At 36.3% G+C, this 27730-nt stretch overlaps 1 protein-coding gene across 2 annotated transcripts in view; it reads left to right on the forward strand.

Moving 5' to 3' along the window:
• The window catches only part of PDE1A (phosphodiesterase 1A), a 162788-nt gene that overhangs the window by 13413 nt on the left and 121645 nt on the right, over nucleotides 1-27730 (forward strand). Inside the window, exon 1 of one of the 2 annotated variants that reach the window (XM_074873050.1) lies at nucleotides 24487-24900. The exons of the other annotated variant lie outside the window; for it this stretch is intronic. Within the exon in view, the coding sequence (XP_074729151.1) occupies nucleotides 24848-24900 (53 nt within the window). The 5' untranslated portion in view covers nucleotides 24487-24847. Of the gene's footprint in view, nucleotides 1-24486; nucleotides 24901-27730 lie in introns of those variants that run through there. 2 annotated transcript variants of the gene reach the window in all.

Here is a 27730-nt window from a genome sequence, read left to right on the forward strand (position 1 = left end):
TTTCTGAAATGGACAGTGTGAAAGAGGTTTGGGTTTTTCAAATAAAGAAAAAAAGGTATGTAATAGGTTTTGTGGCATAATTAACAAAATACAGTTGATGTCATGCCCATAGAGCATAGACCATAGAACTTCAGCCTGTGGTTTCTCCATCAAGTCCATAATTTAATAAAATTAGACTGGTTCTGGTCTCACTTACACTAGTGTAATTAGATGCTATTGAATTACAGCACAATAAATGAGACCTCACAACAAATTTACTTTACTGGGACAAAACAGCACAGTATTTTATGGATGTAGTGGAATTTGGTTAAGGTTTATTGGTCACCCCTTTTTATGAACACTGGGCTATGTCAAGTATGTTGCAGTTTTTCAAAGTCAGTTGTTACTGGATGTGATTCCTCTTTTCTTAATTGCTCAGTGACCAAGTCACCTGATAGGACCAGAATGATTCCCTGAAGCTTGTATTTTTTTTTCTCCCCCTTTTTTTTTTTTTCTTTTTTTCCTCTTCTCCCAAAGGAATGAAACATGTTTACCTCCCTTTGTCTATCACTTGGCTGCAGCTATAGTAGTAACACAGAAACAGATTGCAACAAATTTGCTATTTATTGCTATGATTTTGGATTTTTGCCACTCTCGCTAATGAGCTATGTTTTTGCAGATAGACAAACTATGGGCTCCTCAGCTCACATGCACTCGATCATATCCTGGTTTGTCATTAAATTTATTTTTAACAATAAAATCAGCAGATTGTAATTTGTATTATGATCGTCATGAATAGATGTCACCATGTTTAATGCAACTGTGAAGCTTTGGACTGTGCAGATGAAGGGAGTTAGACATTGAAAGAAAAAACATTTGCACAGCATCATCTAAAATTTTATTTTAGCAGTTTTTTTGCAGTAATTTGTGGAATAGGAAGGAAGGGAGACATAGATGGGGAGGGACAGTTTTATCTAATGCCACCCCCACTTAAACCAAGTAATGACGTTGCATTCCTTTCTAGTGCAGCATGCAGCTAGCATGTTACAATATTGCACAGTATTTGGTATAATAGTATAAGTATGTACCACATTAAGTGATGAAGTCTTAAATGTACTCACATTTTTATGGGTGGTTGAAGGCTTGTCACTATACACTCAGAACCATTAAAAGTGTATAACAAATAAAAGTTAGGGTTTTTTTTTTTCCCTGCTGAATTGCCTCAGAGGAAAGTGTCAGAAACACAAAAGCATTTGTTGCTTCACTTCATGATTAAATCCCACCTTCTCCATTGAAAGAACTCTTATTTTGCATTATTACCCTTACAAAATGTCTCTACCCATCACAAATATTTCAGTTTCCCTGTTTCTCTTCCTAATTAACACTGAAAGCCATTTCTGACATTGTGAGTCTAGAAGCTGCCATTCCTTCATGTGTAAAGAATTACACTCAACAGTTATACATGTAAAAGAGATGTTTTACTCAGTAAACTATCTCTGTACCAAAAGTAGACTGCTAATGAGCAAATGTAGGCTACCATTTTTAGGTTTTAATTTCATTATTCACAAAACCCAATGCCTACATATGTGATTGCAGCTACCCAGATTGTCTTATCTGTGTAAATGAATTATGAAAGTGAAAATGAGCAAAGGCATTATCTGAGCAGCAATATATTACCAATTATAGTGATGTGATTATACAATTATAACACTTCTATTCAGGCACTTGTACTTCAATGGAGGATAGCTCTTTTCTGTTCACATTAAAACTTTCCTAACAGATTTAGTAAGCATAAAAAGGTTGCATTTATGCTGTGGGAAAAATTATTGACACCAGAAGTTATCCCACTTATCTGTGTCAGCTTCAATTCACAGCTTTGGATACAATGACACATGCTTGTTTCGGTAGTCAGGCTAGTTTCTTCTCTCTTACTTCCCCACCCTTTTTGGAAAGGAGAGTTACCTTTAATCCACATTGTAGGAATCCAGATAATTTCAAGGATCTGGTTTATTGGCACAGCTAAAGGGATAATGGATGTGGCACAGAGCGGGAATGAACTGTCAGAGCTGGGGTGCAAGTATTAATTCACTGCTGAAACTGGTGTATTGAGAAATGAAATCCCTAAATTGTATCAAAAAGATTTTCCTTTATTGAAGCTGACAAACACAAGGAAATGTTACTCCAGTGCTGTTCACAGCAATGCCAGTGCTGAAGCACTGTTAACAAACCCATGCAATTGCCTCCCTCCTTCCCCCAGTGCATTCTAAACAATAGAAAACACTGAATCAAAGATTCAGTTCTTGGAACCATGCTAACTTAATCAAGAATGAACTTGCTCAAGGATTTTTTCCATAGAAATAGGACAACAAGACATTCTGGTACCACTCCCAGAGTATGACTCACAAAGAGAAAGCAGCAGAGAAAAAGAGTGTTTTTTTCCTTTCAAAAACCCTCTCACTTCCTTTCAAGGTTATGCACTTGTTTTTGTTTCTAAATGTGTTATTTGATTCTCTTCCTACTAATGTTTGAAAAAATAATCTTAAAGGTAGATGACAGCAATATTTATGGAGCGGGTTGTCATCCCCCTCCAATTTTGCTGAAGGATGCATGCTACATTCCTTCTGTGTTTAGTCACTTCAATACAACATGAAATCCTGGCATGACTGTGAGTTCTCTTGACTCCTTACTAAATGGCTTTGTTCTAGCAAAACAGACCAAATGATACCAATAAATTATCTCTCAACATTCATTCATTAGCGTTAAAACGTATTGTGATGGGCAGGAATTATCTTGATGGTTAAGGTACTTCTCACTCAAGCTAAACCCAAAGGCTAGCTTTTCAATTCCCCCCCTTCCCCCCACCCCCCCATAATTTTTTATCAGTCAGCTTCTAAACAATATACTTAAATAATATGCTCAGATTGCCCTCCACTTGAAAACGCTGATCAATATTTTTGTCCTACTTGTTGCAGAATGATTAGGTTGCAAAGTCCTACATTTAGTTGCAGTTACTTGGTATAAATTAGGTCATCATTCCACATTCTTGTCAATGAGTTTCCCGTCTGCTGTAGTTCATTATGACCGTATTGCTTATACTGTCTGCATACAAGGCAATCAAACAACTTCTCAAACATTTCAAGTAGTTCTTTGAGCTCCAGTAGCACAAAAACTTTAATGTATCTGGGACTATTAAGCAAATACCTGTTGTTCTGAGATCAAGAGTGAACTAGTACCTGACCTAGAATAAAAGCTTAATTTTTAGTTTCAGTTGATTCCATTTTGGTCATGTCACTGATTTGCTAGCAAGAGAGTTTATTTTAACACTTTACCTCTTAGAGAAAGAGGCTGAAGTAATATGAATGACTGGTGTTGCCGAGGGACTTCAACAGTATAATCTGGCAAGTAAACCTAATAGATTTCAGATTAATATATGTTAATGGGACTTCGGGAAATGTACACTTTTTGGGTGGATGGCGCATTATTATTTCTTTGCAAGGACAAAATTTTTAGAAAGATATTTCAAAAGAATAATTAAGATGAAAAATGGAGAAAGGAATATGTATTTTGGAAACATGAAATAGATATCTTAATGCAAATTATCAGGATTTATTAATATGCCTAATATTTTGCTTTACATAAGAAAGAAAAACAGGAATGAAATTGTTACACAAGTTCATGTTACCACCATGAGACATGTCTCTGTGACTACTGTTGAATCTGGATGTACTTATTCACATGTACAGAACTATGAGTCGGAGCTGATGTGTAGTGAGGGCTACAGCTGAGAGCTGTACACTCTAGGTAATTCCAGCATGTGCAATGTCAGGGTTGATTTCTGTCTTGGGCTATCATTATAAGGGGACTTCCAGCTTTTTTTTTTTTTTTTTTTCATCTCAGAGGTAGCAAAACCAGCTAACCAATTCACTTGACTAGAATGTTATATTGTTTTCTCCTCATCTGTACTCCTGTTTGCCTCTGCGGTTTTTGATTATTCAGTGTTTCCCCTGATATATGCCTGCATGAGATTTCATTTCTCTGGACTGAGGCCTCTGAAATCCAGAGTTACTGCTAAAACTGATTAAAACCTAAAATTCCCATCCCATAAGAAAAGTTAAATTCTCTAGGCTTCTTACCAGATTGTAAACTGTCAAGGTTGGGAAGTTAATGCATCTTTTAGTTTTCTGATATTGCACACACTCAGCTCATCTCAGTAAGAGCCCCAGACAAATGATTATTGATTTGTTTAGGTTATTTATCATCATGGGACCTGCCCAAGTCCAGTTTGCAAAGACGTGGGAGTGGTATCTAGTCAAAGATGATGATACACAGAGAGATGAAGTTCTGAAACCTCTCCTCACCCTCTTCCCCCAGCCTACAAGCGAAAGATTCTGGACAGTGGCCAGACTTGGAAAGTAGCTCTACACAGGGTTCACAAAAATGGTATTTTAGCTTGATTTATCCTGGTTTACTAATAAAGACAGTCTTTTCAATAGGGAGTTTTTATAGTGGATATATGTGGGTGCACCACAACCTTCCACCCTCTGCATTCTCATGTAGACTTACATCTCATTACTGTCTAGCTATTAATTGCATGTGTCTGTGAACAATGATGGCTTCAAGTACTAAGCTGTCAATATGACTTTCCCAGATGAACATCTGAGTAGGCGTAAATGTCATGATAAGCATGCTGCCTTCATGTATCACAAAAAGTTATTATCTCTATGCCGATTCTTATATAACTATACTTTTGGCTGATAAAATAAAATAAATACTTAATTTTTTTCATAGTTAGCTGTGTTAAACATATATATATAGGCGAAAATTCTGCTTACTAATAATGATATTTTTTCCTTCAAAATACCTGTCAAATCTGACTGATACTTTTTCACATGTCATTACTTAGGTGAACTTGAATGCTTTAGAGCACTTAGATATGTGAAGTTAGATACACCAATATCAGTTGAAGTCACCAACACCAATTGGCCCTCAGAAACTGTAGAGAAAGAAATTAATTGGATACTTTCTTTTACTTAACGAAATGTCGGGATAATCTTTAGAGGTAGCAGCAGTGTATACCATTGCCAAAATTGTTTCTGAGGGGCTGGAGACAGACTCATCCACTGTTTTTGAAAGTTATATTAAATTTTAAAATTCCTATTTATATTATTCTTGGATTTTACTGTCAGTTTTCCAAATTGAAATAGTGTTAGACCCATAATAAATAGCAGGAAAACACACTGGAACAATAAAAAAACATGGCATGAAATTGATACTTTAGACAAAAACTGGAAACTAAAGAGGCATCAGAAGTAGGGCAATGAAGTTTCCATATATAACATAGAGGTATTGTTAATGCAGAATCTCATAGATGACATTTCCTTGAAAAAAAACCCCAACAAAGCGCAAGATCATTAAGCTCCTGTACAAGTTCTGTCCTAATAAGTACTTATTATTATTTACAGTACAGCAGCTAAAAAGATTTTAGAGGTTTCTGGGCATTATTCTCTGGGCTGTTTAGGTTCCAGGCTGCTGGCATAGCTGTTAGGCTGCACTGTTAGTGGTGCTTCTTCCTGGGAGGTAGTCTGACAAATGTGATGAAATGCAGAATACTGATAATCAGAAAAACCGCCCATAATTTAAATGCAACAAAGGTTTGGGCATTTCATATGTGAACTTATAGGCTGCTAGTACTCACTTTATTTAACATTAACTGCTACTCTAAGCAGACTTTTTAAAGAAAAGATCTTTATTGTAGTTTTGTGTCTTTTTGTGTCAGGGTCAGGAGCAGATGATTGAATTTTCTAATCTCTTCTTGTCAGATCAGCACATGGAAAAATCAAACAATGCTGCCTGCTACTTTGAAGCCTTTCAGAGACCTTCTTTTCAGTGGCTGTTGGAGAACATGAGTGTGAAAATGTTCAAACCAAATGTTTGCCAGGCATCTCTCAGTGGTTGTGTAATCCTCAGTGCTCAAAGGCTTTGAGAAAAAGCATGAAGAGGAAAGTATTTCTTAGTTCTTATTCCTCTTTAAAAGGTACTGCTGATTCTACTTGTCCATTAATGCGGTCATTGAATAAAACAGAAAATGCCCCTTTGCTTCGGTTTAACTATTCTAAATCAATGTTTCTAAACATTGTTTTCTTAGTTCACCTCTGTGAAGAGCATAGGTGTGTGCAGGTCATAAGAAATTATGCTTAGTAGTGACTGACTTTTGTCTCAGTTTTTAATTAAATCTCAGATAAAATGGAGAAACGAAGGCTGGACTTTTAGGAATTAATTAGTGTGTTTAAGTGCCCAGCCTTTAACTTCTGATGGAAACTAAGCAGAGGACTTTAAGGCACTTTTGATAGTTTTGCCTCAATCTGTGATGTTGATAAATTCCACCATTACAAGATTCTGCTCAAATAATAGACATATCACTAATTATTTCACCGAAGTGTCAACGTATCACAAGAAACAACCTCAGCTCTGTCTTCTTAGCCTTTCTCCTCTTCTTAGATCCATTTATATGTAACTGGGTTTCTGCAGCTCTTTCATCATATCCCATAGCTTAAAACTCCTCTCAGTTCTTGTTCAGCATTTTTTCTAGAGCTTTATTTCATGTTTCCTCCCCATACCAGTATGGAAAGCTTAATATTCTGGCAGTTTACGTAGAGCCTCAGACCACATCTCTAGACATTCTTGGACTTCTGTTGTCATTGGCTTTTCTTCCTTTCTTTTACCCTTCTTTGAGCAGTTGTTTTCTTGTTACATTTTTCTGTGTGTCTGTTTTAACCCTTGGTCTAGAAAAATATGCTGCAGCTTTTTGGACATATGCCAAAATTTAAAAAAGTATAAGTGCCAAGTTCTTAGTTTTAAAATAAGACCAGCAAGAGAGTATGAAATGATTCATCACTTCCTGGCAAGTGTAATTATCACTGCAATCACCATTCATTATCTATTTGCACCCTTTAAAGATGTGCTAAATATTACTGTAAATTCAGAAAGTTATCGTTTCCACTGAATCAACTGAAAAAAATTAAAGCAGCACAGGTGTGTGCTTTAAACAAGAAACGATACTGATCTCCAGGACTCTCAGAGCTGCATTCCTCAGAATGACCTGCAAGAAAAGTGTCACATTGGTGTAAAAATGGTATATGCTGAGGTTAGGTTAGCGGCTATACAAAAGGAAGTATTTCAGCCAGTTTAGCTATTGTGTTTGTCATTGTTGAGAGCTGACTGCTGAAATGTGAAACCAGTTCCACCTCTTAGCTGAGTGTTTATTCACTGTCTGAACTGGAACATTGGTGATCCAGTAATTAATTATGTCTAGTATTCAATTTGTGTATTCATTTTATCCTGTTTTAAGCAAATCACTTGTAGCTTCACTTCTATAGATGCTCCCTGGCAATTATGTATAAGCCAACAAAGAATAATATCTTAACAAAGTATAGTTGTAATTTCTCTGTATTTTGAACCTTATAAAAATGACTCAAAGCTTAATTGATTCTGCCTATAAGTAAACTACTGTGGGATGCAGATTCATTCTCACCAGCCATTGCCAAAAGTTTAAAACAAAATTCAGACTTGGTAACATGTCAATGTACTCATTTCTTGGAAAACTTATGTTGTGAGATCTTTGAGGTAGCAATCAGCTTTTTGTTCTGTTTGTATAGCAACTGGTACAATGATGTCTTTATCTACCAGTGGGAATTTTGGGTACTATCACAGCAAACAAATGTTTAAAATACATTGTTTAAAAATCTTACAGTGTATGAAAATTTTTCCAAGTTGTTATGAATGACTGCTATGTTAGTGAAAAATCTTTACCTAACACGTAAATGCTATTATTCAGCATTTATTTTTGCATGTTGCCTGAGCTCTGTTCATACCCAGGGAGGTTAGACACAAAGAGCTGCCTTTATTTCCCTGATCCCTGTGGCATTCAACTTTAGCTGGTGGTCTAACCTGCGACCTTATATTGTTGTACATAGAATCAAAGCCTTTCCAAAACATGTCTTATCCTGGAGTACCACTAAAAATGGTGGAATCAAATGGTGTGTAACAAAAGAAGTTTTAAGAGTGGCAGGAGGGAAGGAGGAGATTACTTCAATGGAAGTAGTAAGGGAGGGAGAAGACCTAAAACTCCCCAGAAGTGATAGGTGTGGAAATGGCCCCAACCCACATTAATCTCTAAATTCCTTTGGTTGCTATGCCCAGCTGCTGATTAATTAGGCTAGGACAAAACAGCATTTCAAAGTAGGTTTCAGCTTTGGAATGAGTGAATATATTGTCTGTCTAGGAGGACTGTGTCAAAGTGTAGACGTTTCAGTACTTTTACATGAGGAAAATTAATAAATGGATATTTTGTGCATGGTGATACTCCATTTAGAATCTTATACGGATTTGCCTTTTTGAATTTCATAGTGTCAAAAAGTGCTACAGATTAAAGTAGATTTAATTTCATTCTCCATCAGGGTAATTAGATATCTGGGAAGGGTGTTGAACACCTGCTATGTTTCTACATGCTTTTTAGAGTCCAGAATAGTTATGTCTTTGACCTCTTCTCCTGGCAACCTGTATGAGTCTGCCTTGCGAAATTTCAGTACTGTTCCTCCTTACTCCTCTGCAAGTCAAAGATGTAAGTGAAGAGTCCTTTAAGAAGCTGAAACAGGATAACCCTCCCTGGTTTTTTACCTTCAACTTCATGGGCATTATTGACAGATGTTCTTCTTGCATTATAATGTTGCTTAACTTGAAAGATTGCATTGTGCTGATGGGAGAGGGTAGGTACGTTTGCTGAACTCCAGACTTGACTAAAGATATTTTTTTGGTTAAAACCAAGAGTATGATTATGCAACAAATTACACGTAACCCTGTGATTTAGTGAGTCAGTCTGGTCAAGCGAAGTGGCCTTTTTCTACAAGGTTCTTCAATACTTCTCACTGTGATTTTAAGGTTTATTTGCATTACTGACTGTGCAAAAGTCTGATATCATAGATAGGGTTTGTCAGCAAGCTGGCAGTACATAAGTTTTCCTTTCCTGGCACAGATCACATTAAGAAATTTATCAGGGAATATTATGCAGACTCAAAATCTGTCAAAAATATGAATGACAGTGTGACAGAAACCACCTGCATAGCTCATGATGTTCTTGGATCAAAGTACCAGCAGGAAATTGCTGCAGTATTCCAAATAGTAAGTGTGGTTTTGGAACAAGGCAGAAACCTTGAGAACAAGTTGATATTTGCCTTTTGTCACTTTAAAGCTCTTCCTTAAAGCTTAGACCAAAGGACATACTGAATTTGTGGCAAGTGGTAGTAAGAAATAGTGAGTAACGTATCCACAAATTGACAAAATCTGTATGAGACTAGGGCACCTGGAACATAAGAGGGATGAAAAAGATATTGTTAGATATGACTGCACAGGAAAGGGGTTTTAAAAGAAACTGTTGCTACAAAGTTGCAATAAAAATTTGTGGCAATGAAAATCAGTGTAATGAAAATTTGCTTGACACAGAAAAATAAACAAAAGAAGAAAGAACACCTAGGTTTTACAAAGAATTTTAGTCCATAAAAATCAAAGCAGTTTTTGAAGGGAAGAAATTTCATCAGCTCTCAGTGTTGAAACTTAAGCAGTCTGAGTTGAAAGTGACCTGTCCAAGGTCAGTCAATGGACTAATCAAAAGCTCAGGGCTCTTAGGTCCCAGCCCAGACTCTTATATATCAGTACACACTGTTTACATTTGTACAAGAAGGAAAAATAACCAGGTTATTTTTGCCATTAACCTATTCTAAATGCCACTCACTTCACTTAACAAAGGACATTCTGTGAAGTGATCAGCTTCTACCATCAATATGGCATAAGCGTACAAGTCTTTGTGCAGTATTAGCAATAACAAGCTAAATCTCTGTAAATTAGAATTGAAGCTGTCTCCTATGCATTCAGATGTCACTTCAGCATCATAATTTTAGATTAATCTAAGAAAAACTGTGAGGATAATGTACTTAACACTCATGATGCATGTAGTTTCCAAGGCAGTTTCATACAGCTAGTGAAGTTGTTTTTTATCCAATTTATATTTATATTTTATTTGTCAACATCACTTTAGACAGAGTCCGAGGAAGGGTCATTGCTTACAACAGTTACCAATAGAAGGATATTTTCCTGCAAATTTGAAGGTATGCTTTTGATACTAGTTGGCTGAAAATAGAGTGAAAATGTCATCTGTTTGCTGTGTGGTGGCTTTACCTTTAAGACTTAGTTTTTCCTTTGCCTTTGTCACTGTGAATGAATACAGTGACTTGCTTCATCACCTCTTTTTTCCATGGTTCCTTGAGAAACATATCCATATAATTGCTTTTAGGGCTCAGAGGAACTTTCTAAGAATCATATACTGGCTAGAAACTATATCTGGCAAAGAGGTTTGTTGTCAGAATACAAAGGTGTATCTGCTGGCTCTCAAATGTTCTGATGCAAGTAAGTTTTTGTTCTATAGTTTTATTAACTTACAGCAAGAGCTGCAAATACAGTGAGAACAAAATTAGAATTTAAAATGACACTTGTGGTCCAAAAATGCAGTGCAATTGCCAGACTTTTGCCACATTTAAGCAACAGTAATCAGCTGTACAAACATAGGATGGGGAAAAACTAGCTGCATTGCAGTAACACAGAAAAGGACCCAGGAGGTAATCACAAACTTGAAAAAAAGTCAACAGTGTCCTGCTGTTATGAAACAGGTAGAATATCAGGCTGGGAGATATAATCTCTGCTAGCACTTGTGAACACTGTCACAGTGATCTACCTTCTGCAGTTCATGCACCTCTTTCCAAACACTGGTCATTGTCTTGGCTTGTATTGTTTCTGTTGGTTGCAAAATACTAATTATCTATCTTATTTTGAGCTCCACGTGCCCATCATAGTGTTATTTTTGAGAGGTTTCATACCCTTTTTAATGTTCACAATGGCAACCTGAAGTGCAAAATGTTCTTTATTTGTGAATCTAACTGGTCAAGAGCAAATGCAGTCTTTCGATAGTATCATTCTGAGATATTTGTCCCAGATCATCATCGTAAATTGTTTGGGTTTGTTTTCAGAGATTCAGACTGCATGTTTGTGTTACTGAATGATTAGGTCTCCCACTTTTCACTCTTTTCAAGGATATGTGTTTGCAGTTTTAAAATTTTCAGTTTTAGATGGAGTGTAGTTTTCATCAGCATCTGCAATAGAGTTTCATCGTCAGTCTCCTTGCCTGATCTAACAGGAAAATATTGAGATGTGTACATCAAAACCAGTTATTCTAAGAACTAAACCTAGTTTCTGGCTTATTTTCTCACTGCTGGCAACCATTGCTGGAAGAGACCAATGAAGCACTATTTAAGTCTGCAATTACTCCTTATGTTTCCAAAAAAGCCTCAGCTCTCTGGGAGCTTTTAATGGCTCCCTTCTTGCAGTCATGTTTCTTGCTTTTGATACCCTGAGCCACTTAGAATCCTAATTTATCATTATCCCTGATCATTATCCTCCCCATGGCTTTGTAACATGAGCTTCTGCACAGCACAGTGACTGTTTGAGACAGACACTGTTTGGTCGGGTTGACATAGCACTTAAGAATATGGTGTAGTTGAGAATGGTCAGTGTTAGGTTAATGGTTGGACTAGATAATCTTCAAGGTCTTTTCCAACCTAGATGATTCTGTGATTCTCTTTGAACTCCCCCTGAACCCCTCCCTGAAGATATGGTTCCCCAAACCAGAGAAATCCAAATCACAAAACCAGTGCTTTACACAGGAATATGAAAGACAGACATTATCAGAAATAGAAAACAACTTGGCATTTCCGTGGTCTTCCCTATGTTTCTTTTCTAAAAATCATCATGCCAAAACAGCCTTAGCTCAGTCGTACTGAGTAGCCTGTAGTCTTTTCCTTAGGCTATGTTTTTGTGAAATGTTTTTCTTAATTGTGGTTTTAGAGCTGGTCCCTCTAATATCACTAAAAGAATCATTTCCTAAGGGTCAAGGAGTATAATGGAAGAATTCACGTAACTAATCTGGAAAAAAGGATAAATAAATAGCATTGCATTGATCAAAGTGAGAAAAATTCTTAGTTGTAATTGACATTTTACTGACAGAAGTCATGTGGGCACAGATGCTTGCTTGTATAGAGTCAGGGTGAAAGCCAGGTTCATAAATGTCTCAAATGCTCTATAAGAAAGGCTGTTAAATGAACAATTATATTTTAACACCTGTCATACAGGCATTAATTATAACACGCTCATTTCATTTTACATGCTATTTAAATGCTTGCCATTGTTAAATACTTTCCTGATGATATGTATCTGTAGAGTGAAGTCATTGACTGTACCAAACCAGAATCATTCTATGTCATTGAGTTTAAACTAGTGGCCTTGCAATAAATACTGTGGGTTACTTCAAATAAAACTGAAGAATAGGAGCAGCTGTCTCAATCTGAACACAAGACTTACACAGAAAGTTAAAACAATGCACCTCAAGAAACTGAACAACAGTATCAGAGAAAAGGGTGCAAGCTCAGCCTGCATAGTTTGCAGTGAGGCACAGGGCATTGGCAGGTGAACATTGTCTACTAAAAGGTTGATTTGACCCATGCCTGGTTATCTCAGTCTAAGGCTTGGAGAAGACACCATGCTAAGTGCCCTTCTCAGGGCTGAGTGGTAGTACTAGCAGCTGTTCTCTTTAACGTTCCTGTTTCTGAACTATACTAATTCTGCTAACAGGCTATGTGGAGGGATGTTTAGCATCTTCATGGCTCATATTGTTCTTATGTAAAAGGTCGTAATTCTTCACTTGAAAAATGGCAGTGAGCTTCACTAATATTTCTGGAAGCACGTCTGACAGGTGTTACCCAAGTTCAGAGGGAAAAAGGTTAAAATTCAGTGCAGTGTGTGTTTTCCTATAGGTTTACTTCAAGATCCCCTAAAACCTGTTTCTTTAAAGGCATAGAAATAGTTCCTTCCTAAGGCTATCTCAAACTACATTTTTTATTTTCCACTGCAGGTGTCCTGATTAGTTAGGATCTATCTTAACTGGATAGGTCTTTTTGTTGGGAGTATGATTTACCACATACAGCCTATTTAATGAATATTGCTTCATCTGCTCTTTGAGGACCACACTGACAGTGAGTTAATCATGCAATGAATGCTACTGAAATCAGTGGGACTGATGTTATAACAACTTCACTCTGATGTGAATGAAAGGCTCTCTGTTTTTCGAAATGTCCAAGATGAGACTACTACAACTCGTGGTGGGAGATACTGAATGAATAGCATTTTGTTTAACTGTGTGGATTAATTGTAAAGAATTACAATTACAATCCTGTGAAATGCTGTGGGGAAAAGTGGCTGGAAAGCTGCCCGATGGAAAAGGACCTGGGGGTGTTGGTCAACAGCTGGCTGAATATGAGCCATCAGTGTGCCCAGGTGGCCGAGAAGGCCAGTGGCATCCTGGCTTGTATCAGAAATAGTGTGGCCAGCAGGATGAGGGAAGTGATTGTCCCCCTGTACTTGGCCCTGGTGAGGCTACACCCCAAATACTGTGTTCAGTTTTGGGCCCCTCACTACAAGAAAGACATTGAGCTGCTGGGGTGTGTCCAAAGAAGAGTAATGAAGCTGGTGAAGGGTCTAGGGCACAAGTCCTATGAGGAGCAGCTGAGGGAACTGGGGTTGTTTAGTCTGGAGAAAAGGAGGCTGAGGGGAGACCTTATCACTCCGTACAACTGCCTGAAAGGAGGTTGTAGTGAGATGGATGTCAGTCTCTTTTCCCAGGTAACAAGTGATAGGACGAGAGGAAATGGCCTCAGGTAGTGCCAGGGGAGGTTTAGATTGGATATTAGGAAGAATTTCTTTACTGAAAGGGTTGTCAAACATTGGAACAGGCTGCCCAGGGAAGTGGTGGCGTCCCCATCCCTGGAGGTATTTAAAAGATGTGTAGGTGTGGCACTTAGGGACATAGTATATGATGGATTTGACAGTGTTAAGCTAATGGTTGGACTCGATGATCTTAAAAGCCTTTTCTAACCTAAATGATTCTATGGTTCTATTCTATGAATTGGTGTTGTTAAGTGTTCTCAGCTGCAGCTGTGGTGGCTGACTGGGACTAGTTACATGAGCATGTAGGTCTTATGTTTCTTTTTTCTATATGCATGAATTTAATTCTTGTACCAAGCAATCTGGTCTGAATATTCAAAAGCACAGAGTAGTAGACAAAATAAAAGTCTGATAATAACAGAGCCACTAAATGCTTGACATTCCCCATGACACACCTACTGGTCTTCAGCGAAAACATCAGTTTGTGATACACATGGTGGTATCTGTTACGCACTGTTTGACTGCATTGGATATTGTTGACTTGGACATGTTAATTCCAGTTCTAGCTTGTCTTGTCAGGATAGTAGCAGAGTAGTTTTAATGAATGTACAGATCTCCCTGCCTAATTATAAATTCTGCAACAAGATAATTAAAAATCTGCTACTTGGCTATTTATATCATTAATTTCAAATTAGTCTCATTATGCTTTACTGCTTGACAATAATCTGTATAACAAAAGAGACTTACTGTGCTCATGGCAGTGGTATTTAAAAGCTGTTGAGAATATGTATTTTATATTAAAGGAAAAATGAATATTAAACATTAGCCAAGAGCTGATTTTTTACTCATAAAAATAAGATTAGAAATTAATCGCTAGTGTCAAACATTTAATAGGTAGGAGCAAGAAAACAAATACTGGTGTGAAATACACTTGTCAAAGAAGAAACTGATGTTGAAATGACCACTGTATTGCACAATGCAATGGCAACTTTTGCAATTGTCATGAGAATTTGTAAAAAATAGATGATGAAAGGGCACAATATTTCACTGTGTCGATTAAGGAGTTCCATGAAGCTCCTGGGACTCAAAAGAAGAATCTTGCATCTTTGCATTAATGATTCTCATCTGGATTGTGTTTTTGTGATTTAATTCAAATTGCGGGTTCTGATTCTGATTCTAGTCAGAGGGTACCCACATAATATAGTCCAGAATCATAACAACAAAACTCAATGTGTTTTTTGACAGGTTCCAGAGAAAAAGGTGAGGTGGAATGAGTATGAAGAAAAAGTGTTCATCCTTCCATTAGGGTATGAGTGGAACTGAGTGGTTAAATTCTAATAAGAGCTACAGAATTGACATCTTTTGGGGGGAGGGAAAATATACCCAGTCTTCTGTTCAAATAACATAAAAAATTATACAGTGGTTGGTTTTAATCTACATCTTATTAAAAATATTTTCCAGCTGTTGTCAAGATGTTTTTAGATACTGGAAAACTTTTTCTTACTGAATATTGTGTTTTAATTTACCATTCAGTAGTGACTCATGAGAAGTTTAATAGTCCCATGAAAGACATCAGTACACAGATTTTGTTAAAAATTCTGTTCTTTGTTGCTTTCAGTTCAATTTTAAGACTTTAGTATGAAAAATACCATCTCATTCTTCAGTCCAGGTACACCTACAGACCATAGGTAAAGAATTTAACAATGCCTTGGTGCGTGCTTTGTCTTTTTAGTGAATAAGCAAAGCAGTGCATTCTCTGGGGCTGGGAGCATAACCTATTACATATATGCTAAATTCATGTCTAAAATAATTGCATGAGTAATAAAGCCAATTATATTGTACCCACATTCAAACATCTCAGAGAATTTAACTAGCAAAATTAGTCTGCCTTAGCCTTGAGGCAGATTATGATATAAAATGAATGCATATTCGATTTCTTTTGCAGTTTGTGGTTCTAGTAGTTTTGAAATTAATTTTTCTGATATGATATTTTAAATGTATGAATGAAGAAAGATGTATTTCCATGAAGGAGGGGAAGAGAAAAAAATCTAGGCAGAGACCTTGCAGGAAACCATGACTCATTCCTTGTTTATAAAATATAACGTTTGGTGTGTTTCACATTCTCTAGTCAGGTTCTTTAATTTTATATTGTTGCAAACTTTTGACACTTCATAAAAAGTGTGAGCGCTGAACTACTTTTGAGCAATGTTTTTATTTTAAAAAATTGTTGACTAAATAAGTGATATTCTGACTGTCAAAATTTATCCAAAGGAGTGGCAGGTCCTGAACAGAAACACGCTAGTGAACCTTTCTTCAGGATCATTAGCAGTGATTTCAGTGGGAAATATACTGTATTTCCCCCACTTATATAATTGTACTCACTCTCTAGCAAGAGGCTGAAGGTTTCTTTGTTGGTTTTGCTCACATACTTTTAAAATGAAATGAGCCGATGCATTTGAAATAGGTTTCAGAGTTCTTTCATATCTAGACCACAATTAGCAGGAGAGCCTTGTTTTACATGGTTTAGTCATACTAAGAATTAACTTTACTGGGGAGAGAGAGAGAAACATTTGATATACAAAAAGTCTACATTTCTCCTTTGCTTGTTGCTTTTCCTCTCTGGAAATACTATTGCCAAAGAACAGTTTTCTTCTGGGTCTCCTTAAAGTTTTGCTAGAAGAGATAAATCTTCTGTCACGAGTACACATAAACTTGGCACACTTGGAAGGATGTCATCACAGTAAATAGAGATTTGGGAAGAAGTGTGTGTGGTGTTGGGGAGATGGTGAGCTGATATAAGGAGGAAAATAATGTAGGTAATTTATATGTAGAATAAAAGATAAAACTCTGTGAATCTTCTTATCTTTCAAAAACAGTACTGTGTATTGCAAAGACCATAGTAGAATCTAGATAGAAAGAAAAAAAAATTCAGATCATTACTGTATGCATTATGTTTTGTGAATATCTTTGTAATAGAAAGATAAGAATGATCAAAATGTTATTGTGTTAGAATAATAGATTTCTGAGTCATGCACAAGACATTTTTTGTCTATGGCCATGTTACATATCTGAGGATAGAGTTGAACTCAATTTCATTTATCACTATTTGTAAGACTTTAAAATGATGAATGTCAGATTTCAAGACATCTACATGGAAACTGTTATTTAAAAGCAATTTTCGCAATCAGAAAGCAAAGCTCTGGTATTATTAGTGTTGCTATTTTAAAGAAACAGTTTTGTAAGATGATATATAATCACCTGTAGAGATTTTGCTGTTGCAGCTTCTTTTGTATCTAACCAATAGATAATGGCAATGTGACCAAAGAACAAATTGTTGATAGGAAAGGCACTGCAACAACTCCCAGATACTGCTAATCCTCTATGGAGATGCATGTGTGTATACTTCCAGGTAGTTTCCATCTCTCTCAAACTGGATGCCAGAAATCTAATGATGAAAACCAAAAAATGTCAATAACTGCGTGTAGACCAGAGTCAAAATGAAATAAGTTCCAGAAAACTAAGAAGTAACTGAACTTGGAGACCATGATGAAAGGCAGTGAAAAATACTTTCAAAATTTAAAATGAAAAAAAAAAATTCTTATTGTAGCTGAAGCAGAATTGCCTGAAAAAACCCTTTAAAAATTATATTTATTTTTCATATACCATTCTTCAGAACAGGTCTACAGTTCTTGCTGTTGTCTTGCAATGGTTTCTTTATTATGTATGACTAATGGCTGTTTAAATTTTGTTTCAAGTTCATACCCTGCCACCTACACAGGAATTTAAAACCAGATTTGAATGTGAGTTAAGAAGAAAAACCTATATAGTGTAGAGGTAGTTATGATAGATTCTTACCTCTATTCCAGTCTTTCAGTTGAGAACTATTGTGTATAGAGAAAATTGATACAGCCTACCATGTCTCATCTGATTCTTTTTAGCATACTCTCTGTCCTATTAAATACCTATATATTTTCTATGGCAAACTGCAGTTTAGCAAAGAAATTCTTTTGGTCATGATCTTGCCATTGTCCAGTAGCCATTCTCAACATATGCCACAGTTACTCATGTTTTCCTTTCTGGATAATTTTGGAGCTGTAAATTATTTTTTGCTACCTTTAATTATTGTACCAAATATTTATACTGATATACATTTAAACCATTATCTTTAAAGAGTTTAGCCATTATTTTTTGCTTGATAGTCTGTAGCCCATCTGTACTAAGCCCTGGGCATTTTATTACTCTTTTCCTCCTTAAAGAACAACAGCATGCTTAGTCAGTAGTTGCTCTGTTGTCCAGTATACAGTTGCCATTATATGTGTACATTTAGAAAACACATGGCGCATCAATTACAGTGTTTTCCAATAGAGACTGAAATTCCATCCACCGTGGCCAATAATAATATTTCACTGGCTCAAAACCAAAGAATGCCATGTTTTGACTTGTGTATCTCAGTGCTAATTTAGCATCATATATCCCAAAGGAATGTTTTTCTCCTTCTCATTTCCCTTCCCTTCCTCTCCTTTTCATCCATGTCTTCCCCTTCACTGAAGATGCAGAGTATAAAATCCAAATAATATCAGGTAGAATCGAACAAAATACAACTGTGATACTTGTCATGCTCTTCAGAAGAATTTTATTAATCAGGAAAATTAATGTCCCCATGAGACATTGGTATTTGTATTTTTTGGTGTTTCTACTTATTTGCTTTGAGCTTTGCTGGGACTCTTAAGATGTAGTAAAATATAAAAGCAAAAGTAAAGGACTGGGAAGATTCTTAAGCCAAGTTCCTGTGCTCCAGTCTGAGCAGGAAAGTCTTAGCAGGGAAATTAATCTCCTGCGTGACGGCATTGACGTAAGTCTCTATTCAGTTGTATGTGCATGTAAACAGGGAAAGCAAGAGAGAATAAAACTGTTTCATAAATATTCTTACTCATGAGAGGTAAAAAGGGAAGCCAGAACTTAAAGGCCTGCGCAACTGTTTGTACAGAGCTTTACCACATGTATTACAATAGATCCAGTAACGTTTACTAAATTTTCTATCTGATTCTGCATGACCCACAATTATTTTCAGTACTGTCTAGTTTTTCAAGCTTGGAGAAGTCATTAGGTTAAGTTTTAGAGAAGGCTTTGCTGTCGTCAACACAAAGAAATAAATTGAGACTGTCCTACACATTTATGTACGCAGAGTGCTGTGAGCTTAATGCAAACTTGGTAGAGCAGCTGGGTGAAAAACGATTCAGCCTGATCCATGACAGGATGAACTATGCTGAGGAATATGCGTGCCTGTATGGAGAATGCGGGTAACTATAATTTAGCTCTTAAACCATTGCACAAACACAGTTCTAGTAGGTAGTATTCTGTATTAAGCATGACATGCTTGTGATAAAGATTACCCTTCGTATGGCAGGCAGTCACAGCATTCCTATAGCATTTAACCTGTGTCTGGGGACAGCACAAGGTTACATCAGACACCTGGGCAATTTTATTGGCTTGATGCAGACAGTTAGATTTTGGAGAGCCTGCATGTGGAATGGAAGCTGACAAAACAGGTACTGAGAGACATATCCCTCTCATTATCATGAAAAGGCTGTGGCAGCTATTCTGTCTTGTAGAGAACCTTGAAAGATCCTCTTCCTTGCTGAAGTGACAATGATGGCATAGATGGATTTCACATCATCCCTTCCAGTTTCTTATGCATTGAGTTTAAATGCTTAGCCTCTATGCAGCCTTTATGGAGTGGATTTAACCCACCAATCATATAAATACCTAAATAAAAATCTTGTTAGGAGTTGCACAAGATACATTCATTTTCTACTGTAAAAAGTTTCCTCTTCATGCCTTAGTTAGTGAATTAATTACATTACAAATTTCCTAAACAGTGAACTGGGCAAGGTACTGTACTGAAAAGTAAAACAACATTCTTGTTATAAGGCCTGCTTTAGATTTTTATATTTCAAACCTGTACATTTAAAAAAAAAAAAAAAAAAAAAGAGGAGAAGCATGTAGAAGTGTGTTGTCTTTTTTGGTTTTTTTTCCTACTTTAATTAGTCCAGACAATAAATGAATGCATGAAACTTAGTTCTCCACTTGTTCTCTTGTTGCTCTTGAACAATAGGGGAAAGCCTCTGATGTCTTGCTTTCTAATGGAAGCAGACAGAATTTATGTCATTTAATGGATTAAAGCTTTAAGTGTCACACTTGGTTGCCAGAATTAAAGACCAAAGTTCAAAATTTGGATGAAGTGGCAAATAGTTGAAAGAGTGGAAAGCTCAAATGGTACAGTTGGTTGGCAAATAGTTTAAAAATCCCAAACCAAACAACAGGTTCAGTTAGAAGCTGATAATAGTAGTTGGTTACCAAAGAATTTTAGAACAATGAGGTTGGGTAGTGTATTCAGAGATTATTTACTCTGTTTTCTCCTCCAAGGCAAAGCTAATTATTTCTGAAAGGTGTTTTACAGTCTTTTAAAAATCTACCCTTAAAAACCTACTCATTGTGATTCCAAGAACAGATTCCCTCAGCAATTAATGTGATTATTTTCCATTGAAAAGTATTCTTTTCACCATTGAATCTTTATTACTGCAATTTATGGCCCTACAAGCTATTCGCAGTCCATTATTTCTTGACCACCAATAGTCTATTTTCAGTTGTTTGCTTTTACTTTTCTTTAGGCTACATTATGTATGACTTTCTGCCTTTCCTCATGTGAGATGTTTTCTAGATTTCTGTTTTCTAAGGGTTTAGTCCAGGATGTCTCTGCTGAATCCTGTTGCCCCAAAGCAAGAAACAATGCTTCAGGAGAGCCTTAGGAATATGGAGGGAATGGGATGTTGCTCTTCTGGGTAATATTCCCTTTTATATGTCACAGGGTGATGCTTGTTTTTTCATAAGACTGTGTGTGATAGTATGTTTATTTTATGATTCACTGCTACTTCCCATGCATTTTCTGAAGTGTTGCCTAGCCAATGGCCCATTATCCAGCAGATTATTCCCATGTGTATGCAGATCTTGGTATTTTTTATATCCTCTTTTTTTCTGAACATTTCTGCAGTTTGTCAAGGACATTCAGAAGAGATTGCTAGATTAATATTGTCGGTGCTGGGCTAAGTATATCACCTATCTCCATCCAAACCACTGAAAAAAACATTGAATAGTACTGGCCATGGGACAGCAAGCGTCTTAGATAAATTAGCTTTCTACTTTGGCAGAATTACTACTCCTTCTGTACAGTTTACCAATTATTTTTCTCCCTTATATTCCAGCAGTTTCATAAAGATAATTTATTTTTTCCAGTATGTGGTTGATCATACATTTGTAGTTTCTTTTTCTTCTCTCTCTGTTGGTCCTCCCACCTATGTTTGTATAGAGGTAGATGAGGCCTTAACTCCGACCAGCAATGCCTACACATATCTTCATTAGACAGTAGATATTTTAGCTAGGAAGTAGAAAGAATCAACTGTCTGACACATACAGATTACTGGTTCTTAAATTTACCATCTTAATTGCTCATAGATTTGAAATTAAAGTAGGAAAAATAATTACATTTTTAGACTTCTGGCAAAGAGCTACAGATCAATAAGAAATATGTGGCATTAAAACAAGCAGAATAAAGTATTTTGGGTTCTAGCTCACATGTAGTCTTATGTATTAGATATCAAATTACTTACCCATTGCTATAAATCTTGAATTTAGGGAAACTCAGATTTTGTGAGTGGTAAAGTATTACATAGTTTTGGTCCAAAAAGTCTGCTTTCACATGAACATATGTGTGGGAGAGGAAATAAAAATAGCTTGCATCACACAGAAACAGCAGTGGACATTGGTTGTGATGTGATGGGCAAACAATAGCAACAATAATTGGAAAATAAATTGAAAAACAAAAAATTCAGGAGTTTTCTGCAAGAGTTTCATCCAGTGTTGGCAAATTAAATAAGACATCTCTAGGCCATCATTTAAATAGTTTTTTACCATTCTAATTACTTCTGAAAGGATTAGTCTGAATTAAGAAATATGATGAAGATTATCTATAGAGGGCTTTTAAAAATTGCAATAATGCTTTCAAGCAAAAGAGTTCCTCATTCTAATAAAAATGCACCTCTTCAGTGCATTCTGTGTATCAGGTTTAGGTATATCCTACAATTAACTAATATTACTCCAATATGCTCTAATACTGTAATCTGCAAAAAAGTTGCGTGCTGGTGAATTTTATGCACGTGATTTTTCCACTGAACAATACAGGAATAATCTTAGTGGGACTCAGTCTTCAGGCAGTCTAGTTAATCTATCGTATCTTTCTGAAATGCCCTTTCTTGAAGAATTTGTGTGAATACTTAATCAACATGTAGACAAGATTTCTGAATATTATAAGGGAAAAGTCAGTGGGTTGTTTCAGTGTGAATGAAAAAATGGTCAAAAAAGGCTCTTTGGAAGACGAAAAACAATGCAATTAAAGTGAAATTCTGTTACCATTTTATATTAATATTTTCTTTCCCTGTCATTTTTTTTTTTTTTAACAGCTCAAAGTTCCTTGTAGCCAAAGCAATTACACTGTAGGAATTTCAGCTCCCTCAAATAGTACTTTTTACAGTGCCATGTTTGAATGGAAGTCAGTGAGCAACAATGTACATTAGTCTAGGCCCAGAAAAATTTACTTTTAAGATGCATACTAGTTTCAGGACCGATAAAACTGCTAGATGAAAGGTTGGGGAGTTCAGTGAAAAAACATATTTGATATAGCTCTCACTGAGAGTTTGGAGATTTTTTTTCTTTCTTGAAGCTCTCAGAAAATATCAGGATTTTCACCCTGAGCTACAGATAATCCCTCTGAATAACAGTAGTATAGCAGTTCTATGCCCATAATGTGAAACAGAAAGAAAAGGGAGGTTTCTTTGTGATTTTCAGCTTTCTGTATAGACAGTGAGTGAACACACTTCAAAAAGCAGCAAATTATTTTGAAATGCTGAAACCCAGAGCAGTAAAAACTGCATGAAGAAAAATAAGAATCTTGGCAGGCAAGAATAAGATCATCACCACATGAAAGTCTTTAAAAATATGATAACACTTTCAACACTGCATATTATTGAAGAAAGATCTTCAGATCCTTCAAGATCTTGGCAAAAACTAATCTGTGATCTGATAGAGATAATTGCTTTCCCGATGAAGATGTATTTCTCTCTCTTCTTCTCAAAGGAGTAGAAATGAAGAGTGGGGCAAGGTGAAACTGAACTGACACAAAATAACTGGTGATGGCTGTCTGATATTTTTTCCTTTAGATAATTACTCCATGGTTGTGTCAAGAAAATAGTTTTATATCGTGTAGGGATCAGTATCTGGGTCCTTTCAGGCTAACCAAATGTGACACTGTCACTCTGTTGTATAAGCAATATATATTAGCTCTAGGAAGAGATTTTACCCGTTTCAGTAAAATCTACTAAACTGCTAAATTTTCCTTTGTGAAAGGAATATTACTGGAATGTTTGTTATCTCTCTGTTTGTTATATAGCATTATTTCATGGAAATCTTATTAATTTAATAATAATTTGTTCATAATGTAATTTGAACTTTTTTGGTCATATACAGCCTAAGGCACATCTCAGTGTTACTTATCTTGCCTTTTCTGTGGATTTACAGTGTCGCTCAAACTTAATTTGCTAATGCCAGTGTTATGCACTTAACTCTGTAAATTACCACTCATCTCCTCTCCTTCCAACCAATAATGCAATTGCAAAAGATGCCCAACCTTCCTGTTCCCACTTGTCACATAGCAATAACTTCACCTAGCACATACTGAGTGCTTTCCAAGAGTTAAGCACAGGAGAGCTCCAGTGCTAGGTCATAGGGAAGAAGCAGCTGTGGCAGGTCCTCTCCTTCCTCGGCAGGAAGGGGGCACACAGTTCCAGGGTACCGTACAGCCAGGGTGTACAGCTGCACACATGATGACGGCTTGCTGCTGGTTTACTGCTCCTCTGGCCGGGTTCCATGTTTCCCGTCAAGCCCTGTACCAGCACAGCTTTGTTACGGGCCCTTTGACGTGCCCGGGAAATGACATCTCACCTGAACCACTCATGACTTCAGTTCACTGAGAACCTCAGTCAGACGCTTCTGCTTTATAGCTTTGTTTACAGCCTGTGTTCGCTGTGGTTGAATTCTTCCTGATTTATGTCAGTGTGATGTCAGCACAAGCTTTTCAGTTGGGATCTCTGTTGAAATCTTATCTTGCAAACAGTAACAGTTTGCTACTGTTACTATCTGAACTTGGTCATTTTTGTTTTCCTCACTCGTGTAACGTCTGTTTGTTTTATGTAGTTATGGTCCTACCAGCTGCAAACACCATATTCTGCTTCAGCCAATTCTAGGTTATTAGGTTATGAATGCTAAAAATTATGAGCAGTGCTTTAATTTGCATAGTTATATCCACACATCATCCAGAGTGAATAAAAGCCAGATTGTAAAATAATTACAATCTCTTGAAGTAGAGCCAGCCTCACAGACCAGATCCATCCATCTTCATTAATTTGTATACAGTTCTTTTACCAGAACAAACTTTCTGAAGGTACTCGCATGGGAATGCTGAAACAGCTGCACAACTTTTATTTTGAAGAAAAAAAAGTTGAGCCTCAGAACAGTGTGTTTGAGAGAGAGAGAGAGAGAGAGAGAGTGACTCTGCATTTAAGACTTTGACCAGCATGTGTAAGAAGTGTTCTCATGGCTGGAATAATCTAACAAATTTTCACCTGGGTAGCATTTGGCAAACCTCCCCCTTTTTCTTGCACAGTTGAAAGGATTCCAGTACAATTCCGTGCTTCGATCAACTTGACTCCAGTTTTGCACAGCCTGCCCGGTTTGGTCGTGCACGGCCGTGCCTGGCTTATGTGGCCTCTATGGCCCTTTTCTGCTCCACTGTCAGAAAGAGGGAGGGAGGCTTCCCCCAGCACCAAAATATCATTCTGTGTGCTCTCTGCAGCACAGTAGCTAAGAACAAGTTTCCCGATTACTCCCTGGTCTTTTTGGACTTACTTGCTGGAAGAAGTCTTTTTCCCCACTTTAAATGGATGATTGTGTTACAATCAAGAAAAAGCATCTCCAAAGACCAATCTTTAGGTAAGTGATACTGTTACTTTGAACTGAAAATGTTATGAACTTTACTCTCTACATCCTATTTGTTAATTTAAAGTTCATATGAAAACACACGAAGAATTGTTCAAGGGGAAGAGTTTAATATTGTGTAACTTTGTAACATGTTAGATGATTTTGTGCTCAGAATATTTTTTTTTCACTTGTACTAAGACTTTATAGAAGTTTTTTTTCTTTTCTTCTCTGTCATCTGCGTTCCCTAAAGTTTTGTGTGGGATTGTCTTTATTATGAAAGAGGAGCAGCATAGCTCTTGAAAACTTCTTTTGTGTGTTTTGTTTTCCTACAGCTCTGCAGTCCCTCAGTGTATTCTGGAATTATAAAACTGTTTAAAAGTAGAACATCATTCTTGGTTGGTTTAGCTGACTATGTCTGGATGGCAGAATTTTAATACTTGAAATGATACACCTTTCAGAGTAAAGTAGCTTGCTCACTGGGACGTGCAGACAAGTGCTTAAAGTATAACTAATCCATATGACTCTTCTGATAGGAAGGGTTCAATTTTAAAGAGTAAGAAGTTGGAATTTTTGTGAGGTGGTTCTTCACTGCTTCCTACATACATTAGTTTGATCTATGAAACATCTTTCTGACTATTTTATATTTTAAAGTAAATTATAAAATTATTTTTGCAGATGAGGATTAGATCTAGTTTACCTGTGCTTTTTACCACAGGAACCCCCTTTCTTTCATTTGGCCAGTCCTAGCTTCAGATCAAGTGACCCTGAGTGGGAAATAATGTTTCTCAAACTACTGTGAATAAGGATGCTGTGGCTGTAAGATTAAATAAACCTGCAGTAGTTCACACTTCTGTTTATGGCCAGTGACATCTTTAACAAAACTCCAGCTCTTACTGGGTGATATCAGTAGGATATTGTAACCACAGTGTTGATATGACAAATAAATACAAGATTATAGATGGTCCCAGAGCAAATACAGGATAGTTATTTATTGGATGGCCACTACTGATGTCATATATTATGGGAGTACAGCAACAATTGGTATTGCAGCTCCAAAGTTCAGACAGGTAGTCATGCCAGGATTATGTCCTACTAATGTTACATGTGAAGAAATCTTTCAGTAGTGTTACAGTTATGGTGCAGAAAGAGAACCTGGACATTAAACGGTTACTATAGGAGTGAAGTGAATTAACCATTAAGACTAGCTTTGAATGTGCTGTGTGGATTTGCTATGCAATTTATATCATAAATTAAATTAAACATTTTACACTTTATGAAAGTGGAATTAAGAAGTTATTTCACAGAGAGTTTATGACTTATTAAGAAACATTTGATATTTTCCTCAAGTGTTATCTTTTTTATTTAAGGTAGTAGTTTAATTGAATATATTTCTGTTTAAACATCAATAATTACTTTTAAGGATCTGTGGTAATTATCCCATAAACTGTAACTTAAAAAAAATATTTTAAACACACATTCTTCACAGTCTTTTGGGGCCATTAGAACTGGAGGTGAATAAGTGCTTATTTCCTGATGTGTTTGGGAATCTGCTATAGAAATCTGCTGTAGCTAGTGTAGTACTGGATAGTTTGCAAGAGCTTTCTTAACGGATGTTTCCCTAAATTGTCTTGTGGGAGTGTACTTAACTCAATGAAATACAAGAAGTTTCAACATTTCTTACTGAAATCCATTCCTGCAAATCTGTTCTAAATACAGAACGGCAACCAACCACTGTTGGCATGCTTAATCCAGAGCAAGAAAACCCCTAATATGGAAAGCCCCCTAAGAGTCCATGGCTCTGCAGTGATTCTTCTGGCAAAAGATCTCAGTAATACTGCAGCAAATGCTTAAGAAACATTTCCAAGGTCGAGACCAGCATAATATTTTAGGCAGCTGAAACAGAAAGACAATCTCCGTATGCCATAAAGATCATATCATGTACAGTAAACGCAGATGCTATCATAGTACATTAAAGAGCTGGTTTTTTTAATGTGTATTCATTTTTCTTATGACTTTGGAAAATATTTCTCCAGTGAAAAAGTGTTCTTATACAAGAATTGTGAAGATTTATCTTCAGTCCTTTTAATCCTGTAATTTTCTCTCCATGTAGGTAAAACGGTTTTATTGGGCACAGATCTTACACTGAGGTAACTGAATCAGCAGTCTAGTCAATTTTTCTCTCGAAAAGAAAAGAGAAGAAAATATCAAATTATCCAAATGTTATATATATTTATATTTACCCATATTTCACCTACAACCAACATTAATTATAGTTACTCTTAAAAAACAGGTCCTTTTTGAGAGCTATGTCAGAACTTAATAAATACATGTGAATATCTTGCTACTTAACAAAGTTACATTTACAGTGGATCTGTATTTTACTTAAGTTGCCTTTCCCATAATGTAAAAAATAGGTTGAGTATATATTCTAAATAATCCTTTCAATATCACCAATCCTCTACATAAGAGTGGGATAGGTATTATGCTTCAAGATGAGAAACTCAAAAAGATATTTCTGACTAAATTTCAAATTTTTTGTAAGTTCTGAATTCATGAAGAAATAAAAATATAAAAATACTGGGAACAAATTGTAACTTCTAGTATTTGCTACCCAGTAGTGCTTGGAAATAACTAAAGGATTCATTCAGAAATATAACTGTGTAAAAAAGCCAAGCTTTATGAATCACATTGAACTGATTACTAAAGCACATCAATTTGGATAAAATTTTGTAATTGCATCAGAAACTGACTGCCAAATACTTAGAGATTCCTGCATTCCTTAATATCAAAAGAACAGTCTGCTATATGCAAAGATATATTTCAACAGAACTTGTACCTTGGA

This window comes from Strix uralensis, chromosome 6 (genome assembly GCF_047716275.1).
Source record: "Strix uralensis isolate ZFMK-TIS-50842 chromosome 6, bStrUra1, whole genome shotgun sequence".
Taxonomy (NCBI): Eukaryota; Metazoa; Chordata; class Aves; order Strigiformes; family Strigidae; genus Strix; species Strix uralensis.